This window comes from Coenobita brevimanus, chromosome 112, assembly GCF_032717465.1.
Source record: "Coenobita brevimanus isolate Jiangsu-jjx chromosome 112, ASM3271746v2, whole genome shotgun sequence".
Lineage (NCBI taxonomy): Eukaryota > Metazoa > Arthropoda > Malacostraca > Decapoda > Coenobitidae > Coenobita > Coenobita brevimanus.
Genome location: NC_137065.1, coordinates 35,546,664 through 35,560,759, shown reverse-complemented (window position 1 = coordinate 35,560,759; position 14,096 = coordinate 35,546,664). Strand labels below are relative to the sequence as shown.

The 14,096-nt window shown below is 40.3% G+C and overlaps 1 protein-coding gene across 1 annotated transcript in view; it reads left to right on the top strand.

Annotated features, from left to right (window-relative positions):
- The first annotated feature begins 5,099 nt into the window (after positions 1-5,099).
- The window catches only part of LOC145418163 (protein turtle homolog B-like), a 76,136-nt gene continuing 67,139 nt past the window's right edge, over positions 5,100-14,096 (top strand). The window contains exons 1-2 of the mRNA XM_080286685.1: positions 5,100-5,103; positions 5,480-5,612. Of these exons, the coding sequence (XP_080142811.1) occupies positions 5,100-5,103; positions 5,480-5,612 (137 nt within the window). The remainder of the gene's footprint in view (positions 5,104-5,479; positions 5,613-14,096) is intronic.

The window sequence follows — 14,096 nt, the reverse complement described above, 5'->3', positions numbered from 1 at the left end:
GAGTGACAGAGGGTGTGTGATGTCCTCTTGGCTGTTCGGTGTTAAGAAAGGTAACAAAAGACTCGCACAGACGGGAGTGAAAGTAGTGATGAGTTGTGGGAAGTAGAATAATCTAAATCTTGCGTGGTGATGATGGTGTGTTGATCGTTACCTGTGAATGGCATCTCCGAGGACTGATCCAGAGTTTGTGTTTGTGAGCGACAAGGTTTGAAAATATTTTTAGACAGAGGTAAAGTAAGTGCTGCTGGGAGGGAAAGGGGCTTGCAGTGAAATGTGTTGGTGTTGTTGGTGTGTCGGGTAAGGCAGCGAAAGAATAGGAATACTTAATGGTATCGATAAACAGAGTGTGTATCAGCAACTTGTGTTCAGAAGCAGCAATTTAAAAACATTACTTCTCATTATGCTCCCTGTAATGCCAAGTTCATGAATTTAGGGTCATTATTTCAACTCAGTTAAGCTTAGCACTATAATTCTCTTTCTTGATAACTCGAAAAGCTTTATTCAGCTTTGGAGATATTTACTGACCCGGAAGGATTGGAGACAGCCTTCATTATCCTGTGTAATAGTAGAGAGCTTGTTGTATAGTGTGTATATGACGTTTGTGTGTGAGGATTAATGAGTAAAAGTTGTTTTTATTAATCTTACTCTTGATATACGATGGGAATAACCTTTGACATCACATTGCCATGATCAGATACCATAATTGATAGAGCAGACACTTTAATCAGTCATTTTAATCAAGAAATTGACACCAGGACCACAAGTGTAAAACGTGTACAAGCAAGCAAGGTTACATTTTGGTCATTCTCGGCTACAGTTGGCTTATCTTTATAAATAACTGCACGATTGGAAGGCAATTTTCATGTCAGGTTTAAAAAGGAACGACTGGCATAGGAGGTGAGGAAAAAGCAGTTTTGATGCTCTGCTCTTAGCGGAAATCATTTAGGCATTATTCGGGTATATTTGTCTCTTTGGAGGGAAATGTCTGATACTGTTGGCAGGTAATTTTCCTGACGATTTGAAACCGATATAACGTGTCATCATTGGTTTAGAGGTTTAGATTTAAAAAAAAAAAAAAAAGGTGCATGGAATTATTACAAGTCAGAGCAAGAATTTTACACACCCTATTTCTGGTAAAGTATAGCGTTCTCTCTTGCCTCGTTCGCTCAGATGTACAGTCTTAGAATGGCGGCAGAAGTAAAAATGTAAACTACGTCATCGTAAGTAAGGGGTAAAATCTTGTGTCTGTGTGGAGGCACAGGTGTAGTGAAGCAGGTGGGTTATCTGACTCTCCTTGGTCCACTTTAACTTGGCCTAAACTTGCCATCTCTTCATCTTGAACGCTGAGTGCGACAAGAGACTGACGCTAAAGTATGGTGCTGGAAGAAATACAGTGGTAAGGATGCCATGGAGCGAAGAGAAATATGGCATAAAAGAGAAAATCGCCCCGTAAGTTAAGAGAAAATAAAGTTTTAACATTCTTGTGTGGGCGTGGAGGCGCGGGTCCAGTGAAGCAGGCGGGTTATCAGACTAATGAGCTTCTCCCAAGGCGACAGTGACAGTGGCGGCCCAGGGCGGTAATTAATGAACCAGCGAGCCTCTCATGCCCAGCGCTAAATTAGAACAAACAGGATTACTGAGTATGTCCGGTGGCGGTATCCTTACTATGTTACAAAATTGCTGGCTTCCATTGGTTCTAGAGGCGAAATCCTGCTGCATGTAGCTATTGGCAAATTAGGATTCCGTCGAGCACAGTGGAGAGTACTACTTAAAAACTGCTACTTATCGATAAATAAATAAAGTAAATGCTTCTACTACTATTATTATAGCAACACAACAACAACAACAACAACAACAACAACTACTACTACTACTACTACTACTACTACTATTAATAATAATAATAATAATAATAACAAAGCTCATCATCATAATCATCATCATTATCATAGCTCCTTCGCTACTAATCACATTAATTTACATCAGATTATATTTAATAGAGGCCAGAGGACACAAACACACACACTGGCAAACGTGCAGTGATATAAGCTCTCATTTGGCAACGTCTCGGAAAGTCATTAGAGGTGTGTGTGTGTTTGTGTGTGTGTGTGTGTGTGTTCTGAATTCCTTCGGCCATTGATTGTCTTTATTATTTTAGCTATATCCAGGCAGTTTTATTCAGCTTATCGATGATTTCTTTTACTGAAGTGATTAGTGAAAGTTCCAAAATTCTCTCCTCTTCGTTGCACACACACACACACACACACACACACACACACACACACACACACACTGCATTCGCTACCAGGGCGATAAAAGCCACTTTATAGAGCCATCGGCTGAGCAGGATTACAGAAAACCTATTAAAAACTGATTTAGTAAGCGGAGTAATGAGATCTTTCCAAGAGACATCAGTAGCCAAAAATACACTGAAAATATTGAAAGAAACGGGAAGGCTGATCTGTGTGCTGCAGAAGGTAGGTGGGTACAGTCAATATGTTTTCACCTGTCAGAGCTGGCCAATTCCTACAACTTGAATATTATGATGTGGCTGCATGAAATTCAATGAGCTTTAGTTATGAAGTAGCAATTAGTCTGCAGGGTTACTAATTAACCCGTTAGCTCTCAGAGTTCCTGTGCGAGGGATTTTGCTGGAAAGGCGCTAAGCGTCCCTCCCTCCGGCTATCGGCTCATAGTCGCGAAGCTCATAGGTCCCTACCCTGGGGTTCCCCTCTTTATTAAATTTTGGAAATGCCCACTTCCGTCCTATATTGAAGACGCTGGGCGCAAATGGGTTAAATCGATCCTCCAATTTGACTCACCTGGCCAACAGACTTATCTGAAAGAAACTATGGATATTTGTCAGGTCAGAGTAAGCGTTCTATTGTCGCAGGGAGAAGAAAAATGGAAGAATCTAATACACCATAATTTCCAGCCATGTGTCTGTCTCTCTGTCTATCAGTGTTGCAATTGGATCACAGATGGGCCCATTTCAATTTCATATTGACTGAAATTTTCTAAAGGGGTGTGTTGGCCCCTAATAATTGTCCCTATTGGCTTTAATTTACGCAGAACGTGTCGAGCGGGGATGGTCCGGCGTCAAAGCAGCTATTCGTCGGTTTTGAGCAGAGAGAGGCACTGCTGAAAAACGGCCCTCATTTGAACAGTCAAATATGGCACAAATAAAAAATCCTCAACAAAAAGTATATCACTGGCATCAATATACAGTTTAGCGTACAATAGTGCAGAACTGTTGCAAATAGATGCATAGAGTTTGAGCCAGTCATGTGTAAATGAAATATAACTCCTGGTGGGCTGGGGTAAAACGTGTCACTGAAAATTGTACGTCTTCAACACACAAGTACGACAGTCGACTTATCATATAAGAATATAATTTGGCACCGTTGGCACCGGTGCTGTGTTGCGCGTTCGGCTGTGTAAACAGATTCCCCTTATATTCAGCCATTCTGTTGCAACTGCGAGATGACTGAAATCGAATCCATATAACTGCAAACGACTGAGATTCAAGGGTGAAACCCGAGAGGCCTCCGAAGGAGCAGCTGTATACCGGCCCTTAGCACTTGCTGAATGTCTAAAAGCATCTAAAACTCCGAGGTCACTTCTGCTCCAGTAGACGCAGAAGGCTGAAGAGCCATAGTTACACAACACATAGTTTATGGTATGTTGCAGTACACATAAGAAAAGAAGGAAAAGTGCAGGGAGAAGTATATGGTTACATCATCAGCAAATGGGAGAACAAACCTAACAGTGTCCATATACAGAAGTTTGTCCATATACAACATTTACTCCTGGTTCTGCCATACGCTAATGCCCTCTGTTATACGGTTTGAGAACGTAAGAAAAGTTGAAATAAGCCTCTGCCCAGAGGCTGATAATCACTATAATGCGGGCAAGAAAAGTAAACTTGATTAACCACTGTAATACTGAATTAAGAAGTCACCAAAGTGAAAATAAGCTTCCGGTCTCGCCCTTATAACCACTGGAATGCAGCATAAAAAAGTAGAATTACATAGTGTGTGCTACTGCCCGGGCTGTCTCTCCAGTAAGGCGTAACAGGGTAAACAAAAACATCTTCCCTGCCCGACCTGTAAACCTATGTAATACAAAAAAAATGAGAATAATACAAGGGATAACATGCTTCCTTCTTTTGGCTGATAACCTGTGTAATACGACATAAGAAGGTACGAAAAGTGAAAATACTCGTAATGTTCCGTGCCTGGGCTGATAACATCTGCAATACGCCCTGCACACCTAGACTGCTCCCAGCTATGGAAGCAATAATCATTTAATGGATAATCAAATTAGTATTGCCTGGGGGCTTCCAATCCGCAGTTGTAGCAATGATACTGGTAGTCATTGTAGTTGTGGTTGTGGTAGTGATGGTAATGCAAGTGGTGGTACTGATGGCACTGGTTGTGATGAGATAGACGTGGTAATAAGTATTAGATGAAAACAAGTAATTTGTTTATATTTATATATATATATATATATATATATATATATATATATATATATATATATATATATATATATATATATATATATATATATATATATATATATATATATATATATATATATATATATATATATATATATATATATATATATATAAAATCAACTACGTAATATTTTTTTTTACGAAAGTTAGCATTCTTCATGTACATCCGCAACCATTAAAATCATCACTGATGCTAAGCTGTATTGTACTAGGCGGGTAAATACTTCCGGCCACCCCGGCCACCACAATTTGGAGGGGGGGAGGGGGGTCATTCTTCTGGGGCTTCTGCTTCTTCTGCACTGAAAAATTTAACTCACGACATTCAACCTTTGCAGCTGCGCGTTACTTGGAAACAGTACTGTGCATGTGTACTTCAGGTAAAGGCAGCTGCGTGCTTGACGGCGTTTGCTTTCTTTACAAAGCGCTTAGTCACCGCACTACTCACGATTGTAGCGATACTTATTGGTGGGTTTCTTAAACAATAAACTGTACATAGTAGTTTCTTAGTTTAAGTAAGCAAAGAAGGTGAGAAGAAGAAAAGCTTTTTCTCAAGATTTGAATTCTAAGTCACGTGCACATGGGTCAGTTGATTTCATTTTTTTTCTTTCTTTTGCAGACCAACACAAAATTACATGGCCAGTATGATTATCAGTTCAAAATTCTCAAGTCTTCTTTCTTTGGTGTGATTTTTACTTGCTGTTTTTTTTCTGTTTCCTGCCCATCCCTGCTAATAAAACTACCGAGCTCTTAATAATAATAATAATAATAATAATAATAATCGGGGCACACTGACGTTCGTGGTCTTGTTATTATAGACATGGCTTTGAAAATTTATTTAATGGTTCTTTACCACAACTAAGTTATAAAGAGAATCAAATACTTCAGTGTAGTTGGGTAAGGTACCGTAGTGTTAGCAGGTTGTTAAGTAATAGCTAAGATGCGCATGTGTTGTTTCAGGTGCCCAGCAATCGGTGTTGGCTGGTATGGGTGGGCGTGCTGACCTGCCCTGCAACATCACATCACCCCTCCGCAACGACCCAGCCCTCCTCGTCCTCTGGTACAAGAGCGGCATCTACAAACCCATATACAGGTAACTTCCCAATTACCGTCCTACTCTGAGTTAGTTTTGAAGTTTTCGTAACTCGTTTTTCTCTGCGACTTAATCTACACAATACATCTCAGTATCCTCTTTTAGGTAATTGATGCAAATTGCCGATATTTAACGGTATAAATAACACAAATCTGGTAAGGTTTGATGCGCAAAATACGTCGTCAAGAAAGAAGTGTTGTGAAACTTCCTCTGTCACTTGGATTATGGACCCTATTCACACTGCTGCTACCATGACACATTTTTTTGTACGGATCAGACTTTTTCCCCTGTTTAGAAAAGACCATTTAAAAGTATACACATTGCATCACCACATGACGAGTATAATATATTAACCTTCATATAATACCTACTGTCTGATGGAGAGGAAAGCTGCAGTCAGTCGGCATAGTCTCCAGTTTAAGGGAATGCACAGGTAAGCATATCACTGGCCACTTTTGAGTCACGCGTCCATCTTTCTGTGAGACTAATGACTATGTTGAGGTTAATGCATTATGGCACATTCTGTTTTTAAACCATTCACCACAGCAAAATCTATGCCTTTTTTCCTTGAAGTGATAAGGTTAGTAGAGACTATTTCTAACCCCTTAAAAAATTTCCTAAACTGAACATAATCGTCTAGAGATAATCAGAATTAAATGAGACGACCTCGGGCTGAAGGGCTATTGTAATATTATAAATTTCTGAAAGACACTGGGCATACTGCTGATAGTCCTCCCACCTTTGTACTTTATCTTTCCTTGTGTCTGGGTCTTTCCATATCCCATCTTTAGGCAGGAAAGAGGGTCAGGATGATGATGATGATGATGATGATGATGATGATGATGGAAGACAAGAAGATGTTTTAGTGCTGGTAAGGGACACCTTCCTGTGGTAGCACTAAAACAGCCGGATGATTCTTCTAACTGGTTATACAAACGTTCCTCAATTCCTTCCGTATCCTATGCAATGAGGATGATGATATGCAGAGGAGGCAGCTTCAGCATGCAATTCGCCGGGTTCACATTCAGATGGGCCTGGATTAGCAAGAGCAACAGCAGCAATGGTATGTTTTATGGGGTGCTTGGGGGTAATGTAATTTTTTGAAATGGGAAAAAATAATTCCCTCGTTGTGGTTATATCCACAGGGGAAAAAAAAGTAGACAGTAACTTGAGCCAAGAAAAGTGAATGTTTACGACATCTCGCACTTCCCCTGAAAAATTAACAATTGAATATTGTGTACAAGTTACAGAGTCTTTGAAATTGTTAAGTCTTTTATTCATTGACCACTGTAATAAAAAAATGACATACGACCAACAGGTTGCGTCATGTGAAGAGTAGATTGTTTTGTATTGCATGCTGGTACACTCAGATGTGATGTATTGCTCCTGTACATATCGGTCTGTAATGCGTGTTTGTAGATTTTCTTGTTCTAGATACTGTGAGTTTGTTCCATTGCCCATTAAAGATGAACTCAGACCTTACATTGTGAAATAGGGACCTAAACTTCAACGTCGACGGTTGCATGCCGTCGTCTGGGGGAATATCAGGGGTTTTCATGGTCATTTGTTTGAGTGACCCTAATCCATAAACTGTAGCTCGAGATGCTGGGTTATGTTGCAAAATTTATTCCCTCTCCTGAAATTAACTTTCTCACGATTTAGTCCCCTCTCTGTACCCCTCCTTCCTTCTACCTTAATGGAAAGTCTCACATTATTCTTAGGTGTTATCCTTGTCAGTTATGCTTGTAGGATTAGTAATTTTCCCAGTCAATACAGATGATGCTTTCATTTGACTTTGAGGATAACCAGTGCAGTCCGTTCTCAAGGCCAAGGAATTCTTAAATACTTAACAGATGGCTCTAAAAGCCTTCACATGTCACCATTTCAGAACTAATACCTACTGTTATGAGTACATGCCAGGGCTGTTTCACTTAGAACTGTCTGTGGTAGTACTGGAGGGGTGTTTTTACTGAGCAAAAGCCATCTGAATCTGTAATGTGCAGTGTTTCTCTAGGAAGTATTGTAGTATGGTGGTGGTGGTGTTTGTGGTGGTGGGTATGGTGGTGGTGGTAATGGTAGTAGTAGTAGTAGTAGAAGTAGTAGTAGTAGCAGTAATAGTAGTAGTAGTAGTAATAGTAGCAGTAGTAGTAGTATTGTTGCAACCCCAGGCTCATCTGGAAAGTGAACCTGGTGGAGTGTAGGCTGATGACGCCCTCAACCTGCAGTGCACCATCCTCCTCTTAGGGGACTGGGAAGTAGTTGTGGTACATTTGGATAACCGGGTACTTGAGCCATCTGGTTATATCAGTGCCATCACATGAAGGCGTCCTTCTCCAGTGCGGTGTATGATGTAATCACCGTATTTTCAGAAATATGTATATTTTCCACTTATTGAATTTAGCCGTCCTCGAGAATAAGTACACTTTTTTTTTTTAATTCGAAATCCTGGAAGAAGAAATTAGCCTTTATGTGAAGTGAAGAGTGGACGATGCTGGAGGGTGGAAGAAAAGAAAGAGAGAAAGAAAGTTAAGAGAGAGTTGAGGAGCAAGTGAACTTCAGCAGAGCCTCAGGAAAAAATTAGAGGTGCAGACAGGGACAAAAGTTGATCAGTCACTTCACTGTGTCTGCTTCATAATTAGGCCATGTCCTTCACTTTCTCTGCTGAATCGTACCAAGGATAATAACTTACGACGTGTCCGTCACTTTCTTCACTAATCATATCAAGGAAGATAACTGCTTGGTCTGAAAAACGTACCAAGACTCTCTTATCTTACAAATATTGGCTAGTAGGGGAAAGTGAAAAATCGACTAAATGCAAAACTAGGCAATTTATCTTGCCCTTGTAGTACTCCTGAACAAATAAACTGACCCAGCTGGCAAAAGTTGTGGGTCCAGAATGAATATCTTCCCCATTGACAGCTTTTTGTAGTGATCTCAAATGTCTTATACTTCACCCAATTGACCACAAAGGGAAAACTTCCTCGTCAATCCAATGACGATTTTTTTTTTTTTAACTGTTATCCCCAGACGACTTTAAGCAGTTTACATGTTTTTCGACCTAGGGGTGGATATATCTTCCACTGATCAGTTAACGACAAAAACTTCTCTCCAAGATGATTATGGAAGCAAAAAAAAAAAAAAATAGAGTCCCTGGATGTCAATATATTGGTTTTAAGTACGGTGATAAAGCTTGGCCATTGTGGAAAAGACACAGTGTAAGGGTGACAGCAGTAGAAATGAGTTATTTGAGAGGTGTATGCGAGTTGCATGGAGAGGCAGACAAATGAAGATGTGAAGGAGCATTGTGGTATTGATCTGGATGTGGCTGAAAGCGTTGGAAGAAATACTCTGAGATGGTCTAGCCATGTGCAGAGGATGGACAATGACAAATTGACTAGAAGAGTGCATGTGAGCGAGGTGGAGGGGAGATTAAGGATGAGATGGATGGATGGATTTCGTGGAGAGATATATGAGAGAGGAGGGTGTAAGTTGGAGGAAGAGCAGCTTAATGGCAGAGGACAAGGTAACATGGACGCAATTTGTCTGTGCTTTCCCCAGACGAGATTATGGCGTCTGTCTGAAAATATAGAGATGGCAGATTAATGTAATACTCTAGAGGCAGCAGGAATAAATCAGTAGAATAAGTCAGCGGATTAAGGGAGCAGTTGTCGTGCCCGGGGAACTACTTTGTAAAACACATTTGAGCCAAACAGTGGTCACCTCTGAAGGAGTGCGGCAAGAACTGATGATGTGCAACAATGTAATACATTTGGTTTTGATGCTACAGGCGACATATGGCTGTAATTCTCACTCATTCTCTTTGCTTTAACTAGTTAAAGGCACATCTGAAACATTATACTCGTACAAAGCCATATTTGCATGTAGGAAATACTTGTTGAATTTATTGCATACCCTATTTTTCATGCATTATATATATATATATATATATATATATATATATATATATATATATATATATATATATATATATATATATATATATATATTTGTGTGTGTGTGTGTGTGTGTGTGTGTGTGTGTGTGTGTGATATTAGAGGAGAGATCCCAATTTTCCCGGAGTTGTAAAAAAAAAAAATCATGACCAAACTTACATCAAATCCAATATAGTTCCCATCAAGGTACCCCCGCTGAGACGTTATACACTCGTCCCAGCGCGTTTCCCATTCCTGGAAAACCTTCCTGTTGTTGCCTCATGTCACCTTGTCCAGAAACTCCTGCTTTTTCTCTGAATTTCTAGGTTGTCAAATCTTCTGCCTCTCATTTCTAACTGAATCTTAGGGAGCAAGAAAAATCACAGGGGGTGAGATCTCACGAGCACGGGGGTTGTGGAACAATAAAGACGTTGTTTTTGGCCAAAAACTGCTGAACTGACAACGCTGGTGAACTGACAACGCTGGGTGTGATAGGGTGTCGTCGTGCAAGAACCCTTTCTGGGTGAGCCACTTCTTTTGAAATTTGCGCCTGATGCTTTCCCATAGATGCTACAGCACTGTAATGTAAAACTGCTGGTTCACAGCCTGCTCACAGGCAACAATTTCTTCATGAATAACTTCCTCAATGTCATAAAGCAAGATCAACATTGTCATGAATGTTGGACGTGACCTGACGTGCTTTATGTAGTCTTTTAGTTGTTGGTGTCTTCCACTGACTCGATTATTGTTAGGTTTCAAACCCAAGGCCATACCTGTAAACCCAGGTGTCGTTACACGTCATGACGTTTGAAAGAAAATCTGGGTCATATCTCAACTGTTCTTTCATGTCCTGATTCACACGATTTGTTTTTTAATCTTAAGTTAGAAGACGAGGGACGAATTTTGTCGAAACTCGGTGCGTGCCAAGATCTTGCATCAAAACCTGTTAAACTAAAATCCAAGAAGCGCCTGTGGCCTCCACTAGTTCGTCATCAGTGCGACGAACGATCTTCTAAGATTTCCTGTCGTATTTTCTTGATGTTTTCATCTGCTTAAGAGGTCGGAGGACGACCTGGACGTGTAGAGTCTTGGACTGAATTGTTGCCTTTCATATAACATGCATTCCATTAGTATACAGTTTTTTTTTTTTTTTTTTTTTTTTCATAGCCTGCTCCTTGAATGCTTGCTTAGGCATTGTCACTGGCTCAACCATGGTTTTCCTGAGAGAGAGAAAAAAAATAATATTAATACACACACTTTACTCATTCAAATTTGCCACAGCTGTTTGAGGACGAAGATCGCAGAAGCAACGTTCACAAAAAAAAAAAAAAAAAAACCCGAAATACGGACTCGACCCTCTCAGTGAGATGCCAACTTGCAGAATGATTCACCAGACCGCACTCAAATGATGCCTACCTGCGCAATGGGGATCTAATTCTTTTTCTCGGGCTATCGATCTGTCCTGGAATTCTGGGGTCCTCCCTCGAATATAGTGGGTAGTAACATTCTCTTTTATCTGACCGCATAATATATTCGCATCCTGTCCATCCTGTCGTTTTTGCAAGTGGTAAGAAAGGTTAATTTTGGTCACCACTCTCCGTCTAATGTAAAGACTAGTCGTGCAGTGGACTATTACAGTATATTAGGCCAGACAAAGTGTGTGATGTGTGGAGAGAGAAGGATAGGGATAAAAAGGGCGGCTCTGGGGCCGGTATTCTCGTAGGGTAAGGAGGCTCCCTAACATATCTTCCTTAACGATTTATTATCCTAACTACCCACTAACATTCTCTTTTTTTTTCTTATATCTTCTGAGCATAAATATACACTGGATGAAGAACACACAAGAATATATCAATAGAGCAGATACAGAAATAAACCGGTACGAAGGTGTTAGTAAGCTTCCTAACCGCGCGAGAATACCTCCTTTGAAGTGAGGAGATCAGGGGAGCAAAGAACGAACATATTGAGGGTATTATTATAAGGAACGGCTGACGAGCAAAAGGAATGAGGAAGAGAGGAGGCAAAAGAGGAAAATGTGTAATGGAGACGGAAAAAATGAAGAGACGGAAGAGGAAAGAAATGATGAGACAAAATTGAGAGGTGAATGTAATGGAAGCGACACTGATGAAAACAGGAAATGAAGAGACAGAAGAGGAAAGTGTGGGTGAGTCTGGGAAGAGGAGTGAAAATAGTCCACAAGGGGAAAAAAAGAAGGAAACAGAAGAGGACGAAATAAATGAAGAAACGGGAAAAGCGTATGACAGTATATGCACGGAAGCGAGAATTATGGCAAAAGAATGATATAAAAGAGAAGACAGATGAGGATGAAGGGAGTGCAAAGAAAGAAGAGGACAGTGTATATGAACCTGATTCAAGGGAACAGAGTGTAAAAGGAAAGAACAGACATGAAAGAAACATTGAGAAAGGAAAATAAACTACAACAGACCTAATGATCCTTTCGAGACTATTTTATGGTAGGAATTTATGAATACGATATCAAATTCTATAGGCTGAAGATAAAGACAGGAAAGCAAGTAGAGGAAAAAAAGGGACAGAAGACGAATGTGCACGTGAAAATAAGGAGAGAAGCGAGAATAATGGGGAAGGAGAGCCAGAGGGGAGGGGATCAGAAGTTTGGGAGGCAGTTGGACAGTAAATTGCGCGGCGATAGGAAGTTGTTTTGGAAGGAAATGAAGAAAGTTAGAGGGGGAAAGTGTGAGAGACAGTGGCGAAGTGAAGGGCAGTGATGGCGAAATGCTGGGTGAAAGGCTTGAAGTGCTGGCATGATTAGAACAACACTGCTGCCATTGTATAACTTCCTCGTACAGGGACGCACTTTCATTTTGCCCTTGTTTTTTTAATGCGATCTTATTAACCTTAAGAGAGACTTGTCGAATAGAAAGTGTTAGGTAGAGCTTCCATGAGACTCTTCACTGCATGAGAGTTTTAATCTAAACAACAAAAAAAGGAAAGAAAAAGAAACACACACAAAAAAAAGATGGTGAAGAAGAAGAATGATAAAGCCTCCTGATAATACAGAGAGAAACTACAAGAAGTCATTACTGTATTATAGTGAAAGGGTTAATGTTATGAATGTAAGAGTGTCTCAGCGAACACCACTTCGAGCTGATGGGAAGGCTATTTGTGACGTTTGCGGATCTGGAGAAGGCATTGCAGAGGGTACTTTATGCAAACTGTAGAGAAAAGAGAGAAATAGTGGTTAGGTAGCAGAAAAGTAGACTGATGACCGAAGGGACGCGAGATCATGCCAAAGTTGAACTGCGCTAAAACACTCTTCACCTCAGCCATTACCATTAAACCAGCATTTAATGAGAGCGCAAATGTCTGTTACACATTCCATTCGTTTTTTGGTAGAGGGAAAGAAGAGGAAATGAAAGGTGCCGAGGGTATAAACGGGTTGTGCTTTGGAGAGGAAATGAAAGGTGCCCAGGGTATAAACGGGTTGTGCTTTGGAGAGGTATCAGATTGACGTAGAGCTGTGTCATGCCGTCGTTACTGTACAACGTATATTTGATAGCGAGCTGGCAGAAATGAAACCGAGAACGCTTAGGACAAGAATAGTTCAGATGGAAGAAGAGTAAATGGAAATAGTCTGTGCTTCTGTATGTAAATGATGGAGTTCTGATAAGTGGAGGCAAGTTGAAAGTGCAGCGTCTGTTAGTGAAATGAGGTGAAGTTTGTGAGATAAAAGTTATGAATAAATGCAGTAAAAGCACAGACATAGTTTGCGAGAGAAATGCTGGAAATAACTGTGGTGAAAGATTAAACAGAAGTGTAATAATAGAATTCCAGTTCCTTGTAGCGTAATTAAAGATTATTTGTTTGTGGAAAATGAAATTTCTGAGAATATGTAGGCGGGAGAAAGCCATGGGGTTTGTAAGAACTATTGAAGCGAACTGTGATGATGGATGAAATGAAGCAGAAATGCAGAATGAACAGATATTTAAATATTAAATCAGTCATGGGAACAAAAGTGGAAATAGATTAAATGAAAGTGTTGTGGCGTAATAGGAAAGAAATTTGCTGCGGCGTTGATAGCAGTTCTATGAAGCTTTACGAAAATGCAATGAAGGCTTCAATATTTTCTTCATGATTTCTGTGTTTTCTTCTTACCACTGTGACGGCTTTTTTGTTTTCTTCTTGCCACTGTGACGGCTCCTTAATTTCCATCTTGCGACTGTGACGGTTTCCCTAATTTTTCCTTGCCAGAGTGACGGCTTCTTTTCCTTTATTTTCTCCTTGTCGCTGTGACGGGTTCTTTATTTTCTTAATGCCACCGGTAGACAAATATGTTAAGGGAAGCCTCTTTTTATGAAGGGGTTAAGTTAGGCAATACTCAATCCCTTCAGTTCCTATTCTCTCTTAAACTGAATACACTCAACTGGTGCTGGCAAAAATGTTATATATATAAAAGGCGTCTCTGCACTGTGGACGTGGGTGTGATGGAAAACGTTAGGAAAATGTAAATTGAGGTGGTCATGTAGTGAGGATGGAGAGCGAGAGACTAATGAGGAGAGAGTATGAGAGTGAG